We start from the raw sequence: 21,250 nt of genomic DNA, 5'->3' as shown, positions 1-21,250 counted from the left end.
GATTCGTCACATACAGATCCGCTATAGTTGGGCGGAGAAAAACCCTCCTGGCGCACTGCTAAGATCTTTCCACAGACTGCAAGCAAACGGAGTCGCAAGGAAAGCAGGCGAAATTAAAACGAGAACGAAAGAAGAAAAAAATGGAATATTAACCAAAAACAACTACAAGATAAAGTGGATACTGTTTCTCAGTAACTTCAACATTTTTTTTCGCTGTCGTGGGTTGCATAAAACACACCCAAACTATTACACCCTAGCCTATTCGTTAGGGTTTGTGCAGTTCGAGCGTAACTTCTGTAGATTTTTTTCTGGCTAACTGTTTGTGTAAAATCGGAATGAATGACAAAGACAAAGGTTGATGTGAATTCGCCTACTGATTTTGTCTCGCCTAAGGAAAGGAGACACAGGCACAAAATGGAAAGCGAGAATGGGAGCAGTAATATTGGGCAGACGCAGCCCCAAGAACAACACCAGTTTCAGCAGCAGCCGAGTGTCCAGCCACACCAAGTGAATGAGAAGAAGAAAATAAACCGAGCACCTTCGCCCGCACGACCCAAAGACGTCCCCGGCTGGTCCCTGACGAAGATCAGGGGAGGAATTGGCACGCCAACCTTAAGTGTTAAACCTGGAGCCATACACCTGGGGAGTCGAGTGTCTAGGCGCAGCCCGGGCAGTGGGAAAGAAATTAAATCTGAAAAAGGAAAAGTCTCCGGAAAGTCCCTGCTATCCGTCGCCGGTTCCCAAAAGAGCAGCGGCAAATCATCAAAATCCTGCCGGAGAAAGATATCGGATGCCAGCAACGCCTCCGACGACCTGAGCAGAGACTCGGGTTGCGCCCCGGGCAAGCTGTCGCCAACAGACAGTAGCTCAGAGCTCTCCGATTGCGCTTCCGAAGAAAATAAACTTTCCACGGATGCCCTAAGCAGTGACACTGAATCCAGCAGTCGTGGCGGGGGAGCTGAGGGGGAGAGTGCAACCAGGGATCATGGAAATGGACGATCAGACAGGGGTAGTCGAGTTGATCAACATGCAAAGAACCCCGGGGAGAAGGACAGGGTCTCCCTTGGAGTGGACACCGTGGAAGGAAGCATTTCGCCGGGCGACGAACGGTCCCTCGCCTCCTTTGATAGTCGGATGCCTGTTAGCACATCCCAGGCGTTTTCTGACCTGACGGAGGAGTTCATGGATGGGATGCATGAAGAATTTGTCAGGGAAATTGAAGAACTGAGATCAGAAAACGATTACCTAAAAGTAAGAGCTGAAAAGGTTACATTTTAACTATAGTTGCGTGCACTTATATGTCTTGTTTGAAAGCCTTTTTCGTTTTATTTAATAAGACTGATATGTTGATAACTATTGTGCTCCAATAATCTCGTATGCATGCACAAATGGCGCTCCTGTAAGTGATGCGTATTGTCAAGAGTAGCTCCTATTGGCTGGTAGAATTGTAATTGTTTGTTCATTTCTAATCGTAAAACTAAACATAGCTATAGCTTATGATCAAACTTATTTATTTATTTGTTTGTTTGTTTGTTTGTAAGTGGCAAGTATTGCATTTTCCAAGGCAGTAGCCTATCTGATGTGTAGCTATATAGCCGAAGCTAATCTCCAACACCAATCCTTTAGGCTACTACTGTTTGGAGTCACATGTCTCCGATGTCTTATTGAATATCAAATATATAACCTAATATGTAAAGAGAAGCCTCGCAACGTATCTTTTGGTTACACACACTTTGATTAGAACACCTCTTGTTTGTTTTCTTGTCGCAGCAACGAAAGGCTCATTGGTGTTGCCCTGGATTACAAGCGCCAGAAAGGATATTTTAGCATTTATATTTTTACATGGTTTTGTTTTCTGGTTTAGGTGACTGAGTTTGGAACTCGTGTTGCTAGATCGTGAACTATGCCCCTCTTAAATGACTTGGCTGATTGTGGTAATCGCCTATTCATAAATTACACTCATTTTATTGTTCCAGGCAGTTTTATCAGTGATACATGACTGAATAATCGTGTAGAATAGGCTTTTTAGAATAGGCTGTTGCAATAGCAATGCTCAATTTAAAAAAAAATGTAATTAAAAAATAATTCTCCTACAGTTCAATTACTTCGTTTTTGCAATTTTCAATTGAGCAATTGATGCAATTAATATCTTATTTATGGATTTAAGCAAAACAAAAACGGAGCTAACCTGTACAGTGAATAATATATATTTATATAGATCATGCCATTTTGGTTGTTCAGCTATTTTGTGACCTTCACCACACCTATAGCTTTCTAAGACGTAGGCCTATGTGTAGCCAACTGTGAGGTATCTCGGTTTTCAGCGTTTAGTAAAGTAAAAACCGCGCCATGAATTGCTACGACAAGACTTCATATTTATTTGATTCCTCTTTAGTGGCATGATTTGCCTGAATTGCGCATCTGTGCGTCGTGGCCCCCAGCCCAGTCCAGATGCTGCAGTCGAACGCGCCCACTTTACTCTACACACCATTGTTTATACCCGGCGGACCACGTGATCCGCTCTGCAGTGGATGACCTACATTCTCTCTAGGCTTGTGTGACAGTGCGCGGCAGCTTTCTGAATATTAGTCTGAGATAAAATGGTTATATTTACTCCACACATTCTCACGTCCCTATAAATACTTTATCTAGCTTGTTACTGCAGCTCTATAGCAGGGTTTTGTCGGGATTTACATTAATGCTTCATAAACGCTTCTGTTATCATGTAAATGGAGTGCACATGGACGACGAATTTATGCGGCTTTTGGAAATCGTTTTAATTCACATTATTTGAACATAGGTTTGTATATTGATTGAGTATGTTATTTGAAAAGTCTTTGCGATTTAAATGAATGCAATTATGTTGAAACTCCCATGTTCTCAAATAAATGGAAACGTCTGTGTCAGCAACTTCCAGTTAGATAACAGCTTGTCAATGCAAATGAAATCAAACGCATATATAGCCTACCAAATTGCTACAGCATTGAGTATTCCACAATCTATATTCGTTGTCGTGTGAAGATGAAATTCTACTGAAGAAGCATCAAAACACTGTAACATGTAACATGCAATATTTGAGAGCTAGCTTAAGTCCTCCAGAGTATCGACACAAATCAAAATAATTTGCAGAATCGTATTATTTTGAATACAAAGCTATTTTTTCAACACAGTAGGTGTTCGATCTTTAATGCTCATTATCACTGGCATAGCAACCAAGTGAGGCGAGAGCTAAATGATGCATGTCTTGGATAGATAATTTTCATTATTTTCATATATCTACAGGTTTGTACATATAGTCCCAGTTGCTGATAGTACATTACTCTTCAGTATTTGAGCAAGTCCCTAATGTCAGGGTGGCTCTGCAGCTATCAGTGTATTGTGCAGTAAAATGTGACAATGATGATGAAGATAGCTGTGATGATGACATAGTAACAATTTTGTTGATGATTGTAATGATTTAGTAATAATTTTGCTTATGATTCAAATAGTAGGCCTGGTGATTTGATAATGATGATATGATGATGCTGTAATGATTGTGATTATGATTCAGATAGTAATGATTTTGATGATGATAATATATAGTCATGGTGATCAGGCAGTAATGATTTTGATTATGCTACTAACAGCACTGGGTACTGGCAATGTACAAGGAGGTTATTCTTTTTCAGTTAGCTGATAATGACACAGTAAAGAGTTTCATGATGGTAATGGTGTGACTATTGTAATGGTGATAACTTCGGGCCGCTCGTTACGAGGAGTAGTTGCACCAGCTGACTGTGTTGTGCTGTTCCAGGACGAGATGGAGGAGCTGCGGTCGGAGATGCTGGAGATGCGTGACATGTACATGGAGGAGGACGTGTACCAGCTGCAGGAGCTGCGGCAGCAGCTGGACCAGGCCAGCAAGACCTGCCGCATCCTGCAGTACCGTCTGCGCAAGGCCGAGCGTCGCAGCCTCCGCGTGGCCCAGACCGGTCAGGTGGACGGCGAGCTCATCCGCACGCTGGAGCAGGATGTTAAGGTGTGTGTGTGTGTGTGTGTGGGATGAGGTAGTGAAAAGATATGTACCTCTGATTGTCCAGTCCTGTGTGTTTGTGTTTACGTACTTGATACTGTGCACACGTGTGTAGGCGCATGCAAGGGAGGGGATGTTACTTATTTACCAACTTAGGACTGTTTGCCATTTCATTTGCATATGTGTGTCTGTTCATGTGCGAGTAGAATGAATGCTTCCACACAGGCTGACTCATTTGCAGTGGTTTCCACTGGTCATTGCCACTTACATGTGCAAGACCTACTGTTTAGTCTGCCACAGGATTTAAATTGGTAGTTTGCATTTGCTCATTTGCTTTAGATGTGGCTGTAAAGAATGTTTACTGGGGCTGCTTTGAATGTTTTGAAAGAAGGAAACCACAGTTCCAAATTTGAATATAACTGTCATGGTGAGTGTCATGGTGCCGCTTTCCCCCATTTACATCCCTAAAGGTAGGTCAGTTAAAAGGCAAAGCATGTAATGTGCTGAACAGAGACTCGGATAGCTTGCCAGTCTCTTCGTAAGTAAGGGGTATTATATCACGGCTGTTTTTTGTCTGCCACCAAATAGTGAATGGCAGGAGATGAGTGTGTAAGGCCTTGTTAGCAGGGACATTATGGGACTTTCGTTGTGCACAGAATTCCACAGCTCCAGTTACAGGTCATGAATTAGCAAAGTTCTGTCAACTTTTTTGTGCAGGCGGGCACACAATGCGGCCTTTCTCAGGCGTCCGTGCAAAAGGGGGGAGGGTTGGGGGGGGTGATGTCATCTCCCTCAGGCTTACCCTGCTGTCGCTGTCCCTCATTTAAATGGTGCAGTTGTAGAGGGGGGAAAGAGGAGAAGAAAAACGTCTTTCTTCAGCAAAGCTAACATTGTGCATCTTTGTGCGGTGGAGCTGACTCTTTGGAAACCAGCTGCATTCTTGCGTTAAAACTTGAGCTTCGCGTCAGACGGTGGCTACAGTAGGCAGTCCTGTGGAAGCTGTTAAAGGGCCTTAAGACAGCACAGATCTGTAACGGCTGAGTAAAAGGTCACCAACACTGACTGGGCTGTTTCCACTCCCCACCCACAGACCCAGGTCTGTCTAAATACCCCCACAAAGACAAAGAAGCGAAGGAGAATACATTCTTTTCAGCACATTAAGTAAAAAAAAAAACAATCACTGAAGCAAACCCTCTGCAAAAAACAAGGGCGATAAAAATAAGACAATGCTATCTTTTAAACATTTTTTTAAGATAGTGTTCCGTTTCTTTTATGTTGGTAAGTCGCACTGGAAGAGAACGTCTGCTAAATGGCTGTAATGTAACGTTGGTAGTGATACTATTATTCATAGCTTACACAACACCCTTTGTTGTTCCATGTATAAGCGCTACTTGAATCAACCCCCCACAGTCGGAGACAGTGTAATTCTCATGTCTGTTCACTGAATCACACTGTTTATTAGTTCCCATGTCCTGTTCCGTTCCGCTGACCAGTTCTCCATGTGGGGTGGGGGAGGGGGAGATGTTAGCTTGGATGTTAGTGTGACTTCCTGTGTTTGCTCCTCTGGTATCCTGGATAAGTTCCTCTAAAAAACCAGGGTCATATAGTTTTCTTCTCAGAATCAGTTTTAGACCTCTTCTCTTTTCCCTGACAAACCAAGAAATTGTTTCTCAAGTGAGTCCAACTGGAGTTAGCCATATATAATTTTGAAGGAAGCTTAAAAAATAGAATAAAGAGGGCAAACCACAGGCTGTTTTCATTGTGTGTGTGTGTTTGTGGGGGGGGGGGGGTTATTTTAAGCCTTAATTTTGTCTATGGCCATGTCTCCAGACCATATGTATTGTTTGTTGGTTTTGTTGATTCCACATCCTGTTGAATGTCAGTTGAACCCCTTGCCCGCCTACATAGCAACAGCTGAGTAATCACGTGGTGAGGCATAGGGGAAGAGGTTTCCCAGCATGACTCTTTCAATGACAGCTGGGCAGCAGGACCCTGAAATGTGGAGGGGTGGTCCCCAGGTGTCAGGCAGCGCACTGGAGTGGTCCGAACGCAGAGAAACTCATCTTACGCTCCCAGAAGCAGGGTGTGATTGTGTGTGGATGTGGCATTTTTAGGGTTTCACAACAATAAATAGCCTAACTGAAGGCATAAATCTTTCAAGGACGAAGTGTTTGAAACAGCATATTTGACCTTTACTCCAGCTTAGTATAATTATTAGTTGTCCAAATTGGGTATTCGCTGTGTGCTGTATTTACTTCCCATTTGAGAAGCTTCTCATTGATTTACATGCTGAGGTGGTTACACCTGGTCAGGTTCTGTTTGTGTACGCTGTGAATGAGAGGTGGTTTCCTCCGTTGCCGTTGTGAAATCGACTGTAATATGGAAATCGGTGGTGATAAAATCTACAGTAGGGCTGTTAAAACTGCCAACGGGGAACAAGGAGCTGTGAAAAACTTGCCAATCAGGAGAGCAGAAACTAAACCTGCTAAAATGATCTCTCTTAACAATGCACACACACACTCTCACACACTTACACGTGTAAAGGGCCTTTTGGTTGCTTACTGCCTCCCTTCTCCCATTCGCGAATGTTGTTTGTCAAATAGCACACAGGGTGCAGTGTAAAGTATAGTGGCTCAGGGGTGGGTGTAAAGTACAGTGGCTCAGGCAGGAACAAGACAAATGGGAAGTTTATTATGCTAGTGACAGCCCCCTTTTACGCTGTCTTCAAGCACAGCAAAAACATTCAGAGCCCTTCCCAATGTTTTCCAGCTGAGATGGTCCTGAACGCTGCTAACACCTAGTAATGATGCTCATTGTAACTAAACATCAAAAGCAACACCTTTGGTCACGAAGTGAAATTAAACTGAGCAGTTTTGGTGAAGGCCGGGGGGGGGATGCCATTTCTCCTGTCAGTCAACCTGACTACTCAACAGGCCTCTCTTATTCATTAATAGGGGCTTTTGTTTATTGGAAAGAGCTGCAATTACTATAAAACACAGCGCTATACTTTAGGAATATACTCTGGACACCTTCCAGGCCATTAATGGAAGAGGAATATTGATTTTGTAATGTGGGCTGTCTGCTTGGCAGGCGGCACGTACAGTGGCGAGAGGGCGGACTGGCGGCTGGTCCTTTGGCCGTTTGAATCGGAGCAGGGAGAACAGGGATGCGTCTGTGGTGCTCTCCCCGGCCCGTCGCACAGAGGGGCATTGTGGGCCGCAGCTGCAGACTGGCTCCGGTTCAGCGCGAGGACCCCTCGCTCAACGGTCGCACGCATAACTGGGCCCTCTGTGCTATCGCTCGGCTCGGCTTTGAACAGGATCAGCGGTTTCTCTGCTCCGCCCTGCTAGACACCAAAGACGGCCGCCCGCTCGCCTTTGTTTATAATGTTGAGGCGGGGGGGGACACAGGACTACAAAGGAAATACAAAACGGCTATATTTTTACGACAAACGTGTTTCAGTAAACAATTTTATATATCATGTGAAGGCTATTATTTGTCCAGTTTTTGCAATTTGCTGGGAAAAATATCTTAGATCATGAAATATTTTAGATTATGTTTGATAATGTCTTAGATCCTGATCAAAATAAATCCCCATTCTGAATCATTTATTTCAGACAATGAAAATATCAAGTCTTTACGGTGCATTCTTTACCACATAAGAAAAGCTGCTTCATGAGAAGTGTGGAGTTATGAATAAGTTAAAATATTGCTAAAGATATGAACAAACAAGTGTTTAAAGTCTCTACTGTATGTGTACACTAAGAGCCGACATTGTAATTTGCTCAAGATAAGAGAATCTACTACATGACTTAAAAACGATCACTCATGGATAATTTTGTATTGGTTGTTCGTGGAAGCCATGTTAGCCGCTGTTCGGTCTCATATCTCTGTATGTCTGAGTATCTTTCTGGGCTCAAAGTGACCTCGTTCCCCTTCTCCTGTCTGTCTGTTGTCTGTCCCAGGTGGCGAAGGACGTCTCCATCCGCTTGCACAACGAGCTGGAGTCCGTGGAGAAGAAGAGGTCCCGTCTAGAGCAGGAGAACGAGGACCTGCGCCAGAGGCTGCAGGACCTGGAGGTGGCCAAGCAGGTGCTGCAGGCCGAGATGGAGAAGGCCAGAGAGGTATGGCTGGGCAGGGCTTGGATTTGATTGACTGGTGTGATGACAGAGCCAGGCTGAGCTGAGACAGCATAGGCTCTGCTGGGCTGGATTCTGCAAATAGGCTGTTTGGATTTGGCTTAGCAGCACTGGGGTTGATGTTTGCCTGCACTGGCTCTGCAGAATATCAACTGGTGTGGCTCAGTGGCAGAAGACTTAATATATTGGATTACATATGCGGTCTGGTGGGGAAAGGTACCTTTTTTGACACGCAGCTAGAATTTGCATGCAGCCAGCAGGTCCCACGCAGGATATGCATTAAGCGTGTTTAGTGTATTACGAATGATCCGCTTTTAAAATGTTTTCATCTTTTAATGATATTAACCTTTAATAGTGTTGGCACGAATGCTTGCTAGGGACACATTCCACGTGAGCATTAGAGAATTTCACATTGACTCCCCTGTTACTGCGCAGAAGACTGTTCTCAGAGAGTGAAAAGGGTCCCCCCTTTCGCCCCGGCCTCTTCCATGGCGATTAGCCTGGGATGTACAATGGAAGCGCCCTCTCCTGCTGTCACATTGTGAGCGGCGAGGGCAGATAGCAGCGACAGTGGCGCGGGGCTTTGTGGGGCGGACGGGGCTGGGTGGAGCAGAGCTTGGCAGCCCGTTGAGAGAGGATTCTTGGCATTGCTGTTGGCCTCGCGGCCCAGCGGCCTTCTGTTCCCTCCCTGCGGGCAGCGAAGGAGAGGCTTTCTGCTGGTGAGGAATTTCCCAACTTCATCATCGGCGGTGAGCCGAGTCAAAAATAGAGGCACAATAGGGGGAGAGGGAGGGAATGAGTGTCCTTCTAATTCTGTTGTACAGTGAGTGTAGGCTTTACCAGTATGAACTGGTGTGGTATGGTTGCTATGGTATGAACTGGTACGGTTGCCATGCTAATAAAGTAAATCGTAATTGTGAAAAGTGAAACCAAGACAGACATGCCTGTGTTTAAAACAGATAAAAGCACCAGGGCAGTATTTGGGTCTGATTTAATGATTATGGTCCTCATTATTTGGGGTGGCACTGTCTGCAGCTCTGTGCTGCTGGCAGAGGGGCAGAGGACGGCTCAGGCCATCGGTGTGGGCTGAAGCTGGGGCCATAGCTCAGGAGGGGTGGAGTTATCCGGCGCTCAGCAGGAGGGGTTCACAGCCCCCCCCCGGGATGCGACCCCGCCCGTCTCGCTCCCCGGTGTGCCGACACTGTCAGCCCTTGCTCCGCCTGTGGCCCGGTGCACTCAGGTGCCAGATCCCATCCCACTGTCTGCTCCACAAGACTCAGTCACCCCTGCGTACTAATGTAGCGCAACGAGCACTGCGCAGTGAGCCACTCAACGTCAACAACCTCTTCGCTTGTTTTTAAGACAATAAAACGTGAACTGCTAAATGATGAGATTAGGTCAATAAAGGTATGGCAGGACCACCTTTATCGAATCCCCTTATTTTATCAGGGTACGGGTCACAACCTACCTTGCCATGACAGTTTTGAACAGGCAGCCTATTTGTGCAGTTTTTCATCGCTCGAGTGCACTGATGGACTGTTAAACTGCTTAAGAGGGTGAGTGCGAACAGCGAACCGGAACGAGCGGCAGGGAATTTCTTTAAGGCCGCTCTCCAAACTTGCATACCTTCGAAATGGAGACAAAAGGCTGTGGATAATGGAATCTCTCCGCCCCACGCCCCATCCCTCTTACCCATGTGTATTGATCAGTATTCCAGCTGTTACACTCCTCTGGAGATAATTAGGCTGAACGGAGTGGTCTGCAGCAACATCTGAAATTGAGACGGGTAAGACTGAGCTGGGTCTCTGCATGGGGGAGGCAGAGGTGAAGGTTAACTTGGGAGTTGGGGGAGGGGAGGGGAGGGGGTGGGGCTGGCATTAACTGTCATAATGGCTGAGCAGGGGAAAGAAGTACAGAGATGGCTCTTTGTCAGAGAAAGTGGAAGGCAGTTATGGTTTGTCTCCAGGGAGACAGAGAGTGTATGTTTGCATGCATGTGCTTGTGTGTGTATATATGTTTATTAGCTGTGATTTACAGGGACGCAGGTTCCCTTTTATTCAGACTTCCTCCACCATGTGTCACTTGGTGATTCTCTGGTAAGTGTACTACCTCTTTTCAGGCTCATAGCTCTTTCATCTCCGTATAAGGAAATTGCCATTATTACTTTAAAATGTCTTTTTATTCATGGCTGACAGGAAGTGCTATTTTATTGTTTTTATGGGGGACCTGTCCTTGAGCTGAGAGAGAGAAACAGAGGAAGTGTGTGTGAATAAAAATACAGAGAGAAAGAGAGAGAGAAGGGGATAATCTTGTGTGCCCTACTGGCTTTTTGTGTCTCCAATTACAACAGATGAACTGGAGCTCTGCAATACTCTGTGAGTGGCAGGTGTAAACAGAAGAGTGGCAGCATCACAGTAATTATCACACCCAGATGGGAGGGTCTATTTGTACAATACTTGCGGATGAATCTGCAGTAATTTGGTGATTGTGTGGCCTTCTTCTAAGTCATACCGTAACCTATTTAGGCTGGTCCCTGATTGCTGTGTTGTCTCAGACAGTCCTGGAGCTGTGTCTCTACACTAAAATTGGGATTCTGTGCTTTGTAAGACTTGTGGCTAGTTGAGTGACCACATCCAAAATAGGTGCTGTCACCAGGGGGGAGAAACGTCCATGTCTAGATAATCAATCCTTACTGGCAGACTGAGACCACTTTGATATGAACTTGGTTCTTTTCTGAATCCCTCTATTAAGTGGCTCCTTTATTGTCTGCCTCAAGGTGTGCGTTCCTGGTTCCCACATGCCCTCATTTAAAAAGTGTCATAGCCTTTGCTCATCACCGGGGAGACAGACAACTGTTTGAGTCCCCGCTGTCCTTGCTGTCCTGATGTTTTGCCTGCAACAGACTTGAAATATGTGTTTTGCAATCAGAAGCTTCGCTTCAAGGCAAAGACACAGTATTTCTTTCCTGGCAGCTGCTATCAACAGGGCCTAGAAATGCTCACATCAGTCAGTGTACAGTGCAAACAGCGAAGCGCTACGGAGGGTAGAGCTGGAAGTAAAAACAGAGAAGACAAAGGATCCTGGGGCCGGTACATTTGTAGGTCGATACTACGCTGCACAAAGAGAGGGGTCCTGCGGGAGGCTGGGATCTTTCTGCAGTAGCGCTGTGAGCTAACGGAGAGAGGAAGCGCACAGCCCCCTCAGCACAAAGCCTCTCTGCATCAGATCCGCGCTGGAGATCAGTCTCCCGTGGGCTACTGATCCACTGAGGAAAATACGCTCATTTATGGAATTATTAGACACAACAGAGTAGAGTAGAGATGTTGTGAAGTGGTGAAGTGTGGCTACCTCGGATGTGCAAAAAAACACCTTCCCCGATCATAACTGTGATTGGGTGATTTTATGAAATAATTGTTCATTTCATGCTCAAATTATGTATTACGAGTATCTGTATTATAAGTATTGAGGCCAAGTGTGGAGTTTTGCAGAGGGAAGGTACCCTTGGAGAGGTAGCCCCAGCCCTCTCAGACAATGCAATGACATAATGCAGGGAAAGTGCGACTACACCCTACTATTAACTGATTGTGTGTGGCTGATACCAAGATGTTAGGGTAGAATCACACATCTAAATCCAGTTTATATTGCTCAACATCCCTGCTATATTTATTCACACTGGATCATACTACTGATACATTTTCCTATTATGGTTTATTATACTGAGCATTAGGGCTATGCTTTTATGATTTAACCTTGTGATTTCTTTGTTTAAAAATGATGCTTAAAAAGGATAACTTTAAGGTTCCCAGTTTCCTAGTTAATGACTGTTAGCACAGGGTTGGACCCTGGGGCATTACAGAAGAATGCTTTTAATGCCCTGGGGGGCTTTTCACTGGAAGTGGGCGTCTGTTGGAAAAGGTTCCCAGGGAAACATTGTTGTCTAGAAAACAACAGAACATCAATGTACAGAGGAGGGAACAAGAAACAGATGCAAGACGAGTGCTGCTTTGTTGCCTCTGTCTGATGGTTCCTCTGTCCATCCTACTCCAGTGGTGCATATTTATATCCAGTGGTATGTGTGTGAGCGTACAAAGCACAGCTCCTGAAGTGTTATGTGTGTGAACATATATATGTATATATCACAGTGTGTGTGTGTTGAGTGTTTGCAGCAATAGAGAGCATTTGTTTCAACCTACAGAGGTTTAAATTTGCATGGCAGTGCAGATCAAGGGGAAGCAGTGGCCGTTTGTGGAGGCAGTATTTTTGGTGCTTATTAAAAAGGCAGTACAGATTTCATGCTGGGTTTTGACTTATTCGGAGCACACGTAAAAATACATTTAAAAAAAACTTCCCATGATGTATGAATTTCTCTAAGTTGATTTATTTTCCTGGAACAGAATACACAAGAACATTAGCGATAATGGCGGCATATTGCTACAATCCAGTTCTGGCTGCTCGTGTGCATCACCTCTCCTTTAGCCTCCGTGAGAAATGGCTGCCGTTCTATTTATAATTCATAAGTATCCTCTTGGGGATGGACCACAGGTCTGTTTTCCCTCTACGCAGCCCCTGACACTGGCAGTGACAGCACTACCAGTACCTTCGCCTGGCAGTATCACCACCATCCGTGGCCAGCACGTGTACTGCTGCAGCGGCTGCTACGCTACAGGGGATCCGGTTCTGCAGCTTTCCCTGCCACTGGTTCTCTGTGTTGCTTTGCCGTCTGGCACACCTTTTCCCTCAGACCAGTTTCTGTGCCTGTTTATGCTGTGAAACCTTGTGAATGACTTTTGTGGCAGTTGGAGGAGAACAAGAGGCTGACACACTAGGAAGCGATGAACACCAGGCCTGATAGTGTATTTTATAGAGCATCTCATAGAATTTTATGGAAGTTCAGTAAATAGTCTTACTGCCAAACCGCAGTATGTTTGTACTCCTTCAACAGCTTAAACAAAGAGCTACGGTCGCTTGTGCATTTCATAATGCAAACACCTAGCAGTCCTGCTTAAGCTGTCTTCAATCAGAAGCCTTACATTATTTGTTTTGTTACTTTGTATTTAAAAATGCATCAGCTATGTTTCCAAAACCAGTTGGCTTGCAGATCTTTTGCAGTTCGTTAATTTTATCAGTGGATCAGTGGAGAGGAGAACAGTAAGCAAATAGAGACTGATGGTCTGGAGCCAGTGATACAGGCAGGATAAGTATAGGAATGCCTTCTTCAGCTCAACCAATGACGCTCAGGCCACCCCATCTCAAGCCACTCATTACCTCCTGTCAGAGCCTTCCATTCTCATGTGTGATCATTTGGTACGTCTCCACTTTTGCCCTCTTACTGGTTGTTTCCCCGGGTTAAAGACTAATCCGATTTTTATCTAATAAGGAGGCTTTATGTCTGGGTAAAAGTCCCCCCCTTAGTACAAGATGTGTCACCTTACATCAAGGAGGGAGGGACAGTTTTTTTTTCCTTGACTTGATTGTGTTTGCAGTTTTAGACTACTCTGCTGTAACAGACACAAGCCAATGGTCTGGTGTCTTTGTGATGGATGCATTTTCAGAACTGTGAAGTGCACTCATGGATAAAGAACACATCTGTTGAGTGCTGTGAATTTTTATGTGAATGTTTGCCTGGGTATGTGGGTGGGTAGGGGTTGGTGTTGATGCATACATGCGTGTGAGAGGGAATATAGGGTTGTGTTGCAAGATAGGGTTGTGCATTCTCAAGTTCGTGCATGTGGATGGTTATTATCCGTTACGTCACCAAAAGATTCACGCGTTATCAGGGCCTTCACCTCATTTCCTCAACAAAGAGCTTTACGTAACACCAAGGTTACGTAAACCCTGCCACACAGTCAGCACCCATCCATCTTAGCCTTGATGTGACCTGAGTGAACGGCTGGAACTATCCTTATGAGCAGTACGAGGTGGAGAACAAAGAGAGACATAAGACGTCTTCCTCTACACGCTGGCATAAAGATCAGGCCTTTATCAATCTACTGTTTAAAAAGGAATCAATTAACCGGGTGACACATTACTAGCGGGAGTGGTATTACTAGGAGAGTGAACCTTCTTTGATCTGTAAATGGATGGAGCTGTCACAGTGTCAATGACTCATTGATATGAACCAATTACAGCATTTTGCTGTGGAGTAATGCTTTGATCGAATTGACCTAGTCGGTAGAAAGACAGCACTTTATATCTTCACACATTATTGGTATGATGAAGCCTCACTGTTCCATCACTACAGATTTCTGACTTTCCAAAGCCAAAGGAGAATGGCCTATTGCCTGCCTAATGAACAGAACACTTCCTTTAGTATGCAAGAGGACACTGAGATTCTGTGGGCCGTATCATTATTAACTGATCAATACTCTGCTCACTGTACTGACATGGTGTACAGTCACATAGCCAGCAGCATGTATTCATGAAAAGGTTCCCCTCTGGCATTTTTTACCAGTTCTTTTCACTGTAACAGCCACTGTCATGGAAACTGCAGAAGTGTGTGGTATTGATGTGATGAGTAATGATGCTCTCCCCACCGATAAGCAGGTTAACTGGCGTTAAAATGCATGCATGTACATGGTGTGAATGAAACAGCTGAGACGAGCCACAGCCAAGCGCGGTTTTCCATAGTGCTGTAGCTGCAGGTTTCTGGTAAATGGCACTATCGGTGTGGAAAGAGGACCGGCCTGCATCCCTGCAAATATGCTCCAATCACAGCTGAACCACTTTATGGGGTTAGACGCCAGTTAGCCAGTGGCCTGCGCCCCATGTAATTCCTGTTACAGTAAAGGCTCTGACGATCCTTTGATGACCCTTCGACAAAACACCGCAGTTGATTGAGGGGTCTTATTTTCTTCACAGTCGCTTAATTTAGTGCTTTGCACAATACACAGTCTCATAAAGGACAATAGCTGGCTCTAAGAACCACCCACTCCCACTCCCAAGGATTTAGAAAAACCTGGACTGGAATCGCATGTGGGTCACATGGTTGCGGTAGCCACTAGTTTAGCAGTGGAACTTTGAAATGGATCAGTATTAGTTTAGTTTAGTTTAGTTTATTTGCACACAGTAAAAGAAAAAGAAAAAAAATACAACAAATGAAAGAAAGTAGTACATGTGCAGGTGAGATAGGAAGCTCAAAGAGCTTATATCGAAACCTCACCGGTTATAAGGTTAATGGATCAGTATTCTCTCTATGCAACCAAGGAGTGTTATTTTACGTAGATTAGTGCCCTTGACACATTGTTTCCATAAAATGTACAGCACAATGCCAAGAAAAGCAGATAACTGAAGATAGTTGTGAAGAGCCAAAACTGAATACTACCAAAAAGAACAAAATTGGCTTGTGGGTGTACGCTGGCAATATCCTTTAAAATGAAATTGACTATACAGGAGAAGTGCATGCAGAAAGCCAGCCACCACAGATCTCTGTTGTACTGACCTGTGCTCCTATTGATCGTGGTGTTTGCGAGGGATTTGTGGAAACTGAAGTTCACAGTTGCAGGTACATTTGATTGAAAGCAAATATATAGGCCGATCAAAAACAAATATGCATCAATGTTAAGTGCATGCACTGAAATTATGTATTGAGTCTGGCACAACTAGAAGCATCATAGGCACACTCAGAATTCTCTTCTGCAGTGGTCTGTGTGGCACAGCCAATTAAACACCCCCTATCCTCTAACTTGTGACTTGTGGCCAAGTCATGCAGGGCATCCAGATGTTAGAGAATTTTCTGGAAATGGCAGATTTCTTGTCACATTCCGTCATGTCATATGGGATTGTGAATGTCCAGGATCTATATTAATGACTGTGTGTGTGTGTGTGTGTGTGTGCATGCATGTGTGTGCGTGTGTGTGCTAGCGCACGTGTGCATGGATGTGTGCATTTGTGCGTGTCTGGATGTGTGTGTGTGTGCGCATGTGTGTGTGTGTGTGTGTGTGTGTGTGTGTCTGCACGTGTGTGCACTCGTAAACGGCATCTCTTTGATATGATGAGAGCAATGTAGCATTCAGCTCCGGCCCTTTACTGGCCATTTGGGGGCTCATAAAAAGCCCTCTGGGGATGGAGAGCTCTCCAAACTAATTCTGAGGCAAAAGAAAGGAGAAATTGGCAGGCAGCTGGCACTGAGTGCGTGAGTTATTAAACTAATGAAGGACTGTGTATATGTGTGAATGCATGTGAGTGGATGTGGGTGAGTGCATATGTTACTTATAGGCATGTATGTGTTTTTTTGTGTATGTGTGTCCGTGTGTGAGAGAGAGAGAGAGAAATAGAGACAGAGGAAAAATAGAATGGCTGAGCTCATGAAATTGCAGACTTTCAGTTCACATGTGAAAACTACATCCGCAAAATTGTGTAAGCCGCAGCTGCAGTGCTCTCTCTCTCTCTCCAGGAGTATTTTTACTTCTCAGGGAACACACAGCACCATGACCATATGATTGAGCTGGTTGTTTCGTTTTCCACTGTGAGCATTTTAGGGTTAGAGGGTGTCACTGTCTGCGTGCTAATGAACAGATGAAGTGTGCAGTGTGAGGAATGTGGTGAGTGTCGGGGACCGGCCTTTGGCAGTACGTCTGCCCACTTTAACGGGGCCCAGAGCAGACAGCTTAACGAGCATCGAGTGATTGGGATTCTCTAATGAGATGAGAGCATGTGGCCTTTGATTGAATTCTGCTGAAAGGAAGATCTGAATAAAGCCCGATGATTGTTTGCATGACGGTCTCTCACATCTTCCCTTCCCGTTCCTGTTCATTCCCTCTGAAGGCTGTTAATCATGACAGGGGGATGGGCTGGGCTTCCAAATAGAATTTGGTTAATTAAAACTGCGTCCATTTTCCTTTCCCTCCTCAGGGATTCCTCTATGGAGAGACACTGCCTCATTTTAAAAATTGTTGATATGGATTCTGTGGTAGATTGTCCAAGTCCCATTGCAAATTGTCTGGTCTTACTGCTCGAAGATCTGACCTACAGTACAGCTCATTTTCTGATTGCAGTCCTTTTGAGGAGTGGTGGTTTTTAAAAAAATATATTATTAATGGAAATGTCTTCATAAGAATACCATTCAGAGATAATAAATCATCATTTAAGAAAGAGGGAAAGGAAGATATTTTTGAAAGTAAATAAAAATGGTGAAATTGTTCTCTTTTTGTTGATTGTTGTCGCATTCTGCTACTCCATCTTGTTCCCTCCATCCACCCCTTCAGGCATCGATTTTGAGACGCGGGGTCACATAACATTTCTTTTGGACTGGTGCTAAGGCAAATATGAGGGAGAGACAATGAGCCCCAGGTCAACGGAGAGCAAACACGATTTCAGCGCATCAGAGGACAGCAAACAATGAAAGGCCGCCGCCCCCCCCGCGTTTGATCTGTGGCATTGAGCGCAGTGTAAACAGCGACTCCGTCTCCCCGCCCTGCGAAACGAGCCCCATCCTCAAAGCCGCTTGCGTAGCGTTAATACAGAGGCGTCTGCTGGAGCAGCAGGGTGGGGTGGGGCCGAAGGGTGGGGGCAGAGCACCTGCATCTTTTCGTTAGGCTCTTCAGGCCAAACGCCTTCCTCGTCTCACTCTGCGAAACCCCGTCCACCTCAGCGCAAGGGAACAGTGCTCTGGAGTGCTGCTGAGATAAGCTCTGGCTTGTACTAAGTGACCTTTGTTGTTTGTGTCCTCTATGTCCTCCCTGTGGAAACCCCCCTGAGCGACCCCCCGTGGAAGCTCACCGTTCAATGTTGTCTTCAGATGAGTGACACCAAACTTACAGAGTACGGTCAACCTGGCCTGTCTGTGTGTCTTGATGCGCAGGCAGTATGCTGTGCTTAAGGTAACATTACAGTCTTCCCACAAAGTCCCAAAGCTTTGTGCTTAATTAAAAAGCATTTCTCAGCTCTAATTAATACTTAAAGCCAGTAATCCTACAAGCCTGCAGCTGCCTCCCTTAACCATGTCCAACGACAAATGTTCTTATTATTAGTGGGAGGGTCCTTTAAGGTGGATTCTGGTGACCGTGATCTTTTCTGTTATAGAAACCTGGACCTTAAAGATCTTGGGTGTATTCTCAGCCCCTTAAGAATCCATGTGTGGAGAGACGCCACGGGCTGTGCAGAGAGAGGCAGATGGTCTTCGCTCAAAGCCGGCCTCATAGTGGATGACTCTGGGGATCTGTGCAGACCATGCTGTTGTGTGTGCCTGTGTATATGTGTGTATGTGTGTGCGTGCATGTCTGTGTGCGTGTGTGTGTGTGTGCGTGTGTGTGTGTGCATGCATATGTCTGTCTTTGCATATGTGTGCGTGCTCTTATAAACACATGGAGGCTGCCCATGGCAACAGTTGCCATCAGCTCAGGTGTGCTTCAGTGGGGGAGGGGTAGAGAAGGGTAGCCTGTAAGGTTCAGATGTTAGCGAATCAGCAGCCTCCATGGAGAGGGCAATGGAAACCTGAGATTCCGGTGATGAGTTGATGGTGGGTGAAACCGTCCTCTGTTTCAGCATCACTTTTCTGCTGTTAGTTCTGTTCTGTAGATTTTAGCTTGGATGATTGGCCTTCATAAATGTTTTTGTCTCACAAACACACACACACACACATGCACAAATGGACGTACACACACACACACGCAAACACATACACACATATAGGCTTGGATGTTTTTTGGATGGTTATGCAAATATTCCCATTTGCTAATCATGCTTCTTTGCAAAAGCGAGAGTGGAGTAATTTCTTCAGTCATTTTATCCACTTGGTTTGAAGAGAGGAACTCTCCCGCTTCCAGTGGATTTCAAGGGTTTTCTATTTCCTGTTTTTCCCTTTTCTTCCTATTCACCAATTTGTTCCATCCGCTTCCACCGTTCGCAGCCCAGTAACTTGGGACAGAAGCGGTTGTCATGGTAACCTATTATGGTCTGCGGTAGCGGTTGTCAGATAATGGGCGACGCAGCCTTGCTTGCATCTGAGTCTGTTGCCGTCTTGAGGATCAATCCATCCTGTTTAAACGCCACTCTTTCTCTCCGCACTCATCCCCCACAGGAATCATCTCTTTGTCACTGCTTTGTCGCTTCTTCTTGCCAGCCGCTTGTGGTTTGGCTTCTCTGCACCCTGAATTGATAATCATTGTTGTTTTATCAGAATCTTTTTGCAACACCAGTCAATATTCCTCATGTAGCTTTTAGTTAATAATCCAGTCTCATTTGACTTGCATTTGGATTAGAAACAGAATCCCTGAAGATGTGTTGTACAGAGTGCCTGTATCTTTAAATCATACTGTGGAAGCTGGCTGTTGATGGGGAAAATGGAGGGGGTCTCAGTGCCCCTCAGACCCCCCCGCCCCATACACACACACGCGCGCATGCAGGCATGCACAATCCCCAGGCTCACTTGCACACGCACACCCGGTGGAGAGCCCCACGGTCTGAACTGTCCATCAGACCGGGCAAGGAACAGTTGCTAGATTCACACTGTGTGAATCCTACTGAAAACTGATGAGTCCAAACCTTTTTTTAATTAATTTTGATATAAAGCGGTCTGTTAAATTGAGAACGTACCTGTAATATGCTGCATTTGATAATGAAATAGTTTAAGGTAAACCTGCTTTTTTCATTGACTACAGACAAATTTCAAATTTATGTGACATTTATCCAGTTTAGACTTTTTAAGATTCCAGAGTCTTGTCTGTTGTCTTAGTGTATGACAGATTCATTAATAAAGGCACATAACTTATTTTTTCTGGGTTGTGACCCCATCTTTCTGTAGCACTAGAGACCCACTGCACCATTAATTCCCCATCCAGCAGAGTCAGCACATCTTACCCCAAGCCTTCCCTCCTCCCCTGTCCTGCCCCCCCCCACTTGCTCTGCCTTGCTCCCTCCTTCCCCCTTTCTCTCTCATTATCTGCTGCAGGGTTTCGTAGAACCAGCACAAAGAAAGTAATAAAACTAAATGCAATGATAAACAATGGTGTGCATAGCTGTGCATTCAGGGCACTAATGAACAAAATCAGTTCTGAATATGTTTTGTTTTCCCAATAATCCTGCAACAATACATCCGGGTGGAGGCTTGTACTCTCTGCGAGTCGCTCTGCTTCTCGGGCATTGTCTTCTCTCTCCTCTCCAAGCTTCCAGTCCCAACCGGATCCTCTTCAACTGGATAATGATTTAATGCTTTGTTGCTTCCTAGAAGGCCACCCTACGAGTTAATAATGTTGCTACACTTGAAAGTACACACACACACACACCCATACAAATAGCAGAATAGCAGTTCCCACGTTGATTACTGTAACAGAATAATATTGTCAGAAACTGCTCATCTGTGCCTGTCTTCATCGATAGACTCATACAGGTATTTCTACCACTTTGTATGAAGTGGTTTGCATAGCTTCTTTTGCCCAGGCATGGAATTCTGTGGAACAGGTAACTCAAATTATGTTTCCAATGATTTCCCTTGCCTGATGTATTAGAACCAAGCTTTCTACAGTAATTTGTAGTTTTCCCAGTTAAACTTTTATTTATTAATATTTAGCTTTCTTGGTTGTCGATATAAAATCATGCACATTTTTTGACTATTCTTGTTACCCGCAACCTACACTAGTGGTTCTCAATTCGGTATGCTGGTTTTCGTTCCAACCACATTTGCAATCGCCAGAATTTTAGCAAGCTGTTGATTTTTCTTGATTAGGTGCTTTGCATGTTTGAAGGGATTATTTTACTCTTAAACCACTTCATGTCAGAAATTGCTGTCATAAAAGGAGGTGATCAAATTAAAGACTGAGGTGAATAAATAGGCTCTTGATTAGGTTGCTGAACAGGTGAACATGTGTTTTAGTGCTTTCATGTTTTTTCCCTTAAACGTATTAATGCAGTGCAGCTTTGGCTTGTTATCATTTGCTTTGCCTTCAGATTTTTATGTGCAAAATGGTTAGTTTTAGTGGCTGTGTGTCCACACTTTCATCAATTAGGAACCTTTTGATTCTTATCAGTCTTTAATATGATCAGTTGAAACCTTTTTTTTACTGTTCTTTATGTAAACCTTTGCAATAGAGCACAATGTGAATATGGGATTTTTATTCTTCATGGCATGTATAGCTGTTTCTGACATAATGTGGTTTAAGAGGGT

The 21,250-nt window shown here is 44.7% G+C and overlaps 1 protein-coding gene across 3 annotated transcripts in view; it reads left to right on the top strand.

The window, feature by feature from the left end:
• mtcl2 (microtubule crosslinking factor 2) overlaps positions 1-21,250 on the top strand; it is a 42,631-nt gene continuing 21,381 nt past the window's right edge. For 2 of the 3 annotated variants that reach the window (XM_064298054.1, XM_064298053.1), the window contains exons 1-3: positions 1-1,251; positions 3,794-4,018; positions 7,978-8,136. In XM_064298054.1, the coding sequence (XP_064154124.1) occupies positions 340-1,251; positions 3,794-4,018; positions 7,978-8,136 (1,296 nt within the window). In that variant the 5' untranslated portion in view covers positions 1-339. The remainder of the gene's footprint in view (positions 1,252-3,793; positions 4,019-7,977; positions 8,137-21,250) is intronic. The other variant, XM_064298052.1, reaches the window with a different exon arrangement.

The sequence above is a fragment of the Anguilla rostrata genome, chromosome 11 (genome assembly GCF_018555375.3).
Source record: "Anguilla rostrata isolate EN2019 chromosome 11, ASM1855537v3, whole genome shotgun sequence".
NCBI classification, from domain to species: domain Eukaryota; kingdom Metazoa; phylum Chordata; class Actinopteri; order Anguilliformes; family Anguillidae; genus Anguilla; species Anguilla rostrata.
The sequence above is the reverse complement of the archived record's forward strand: the minus strand, read 5'-3'. Positions and strand labels throughout refer to the sequence as shown.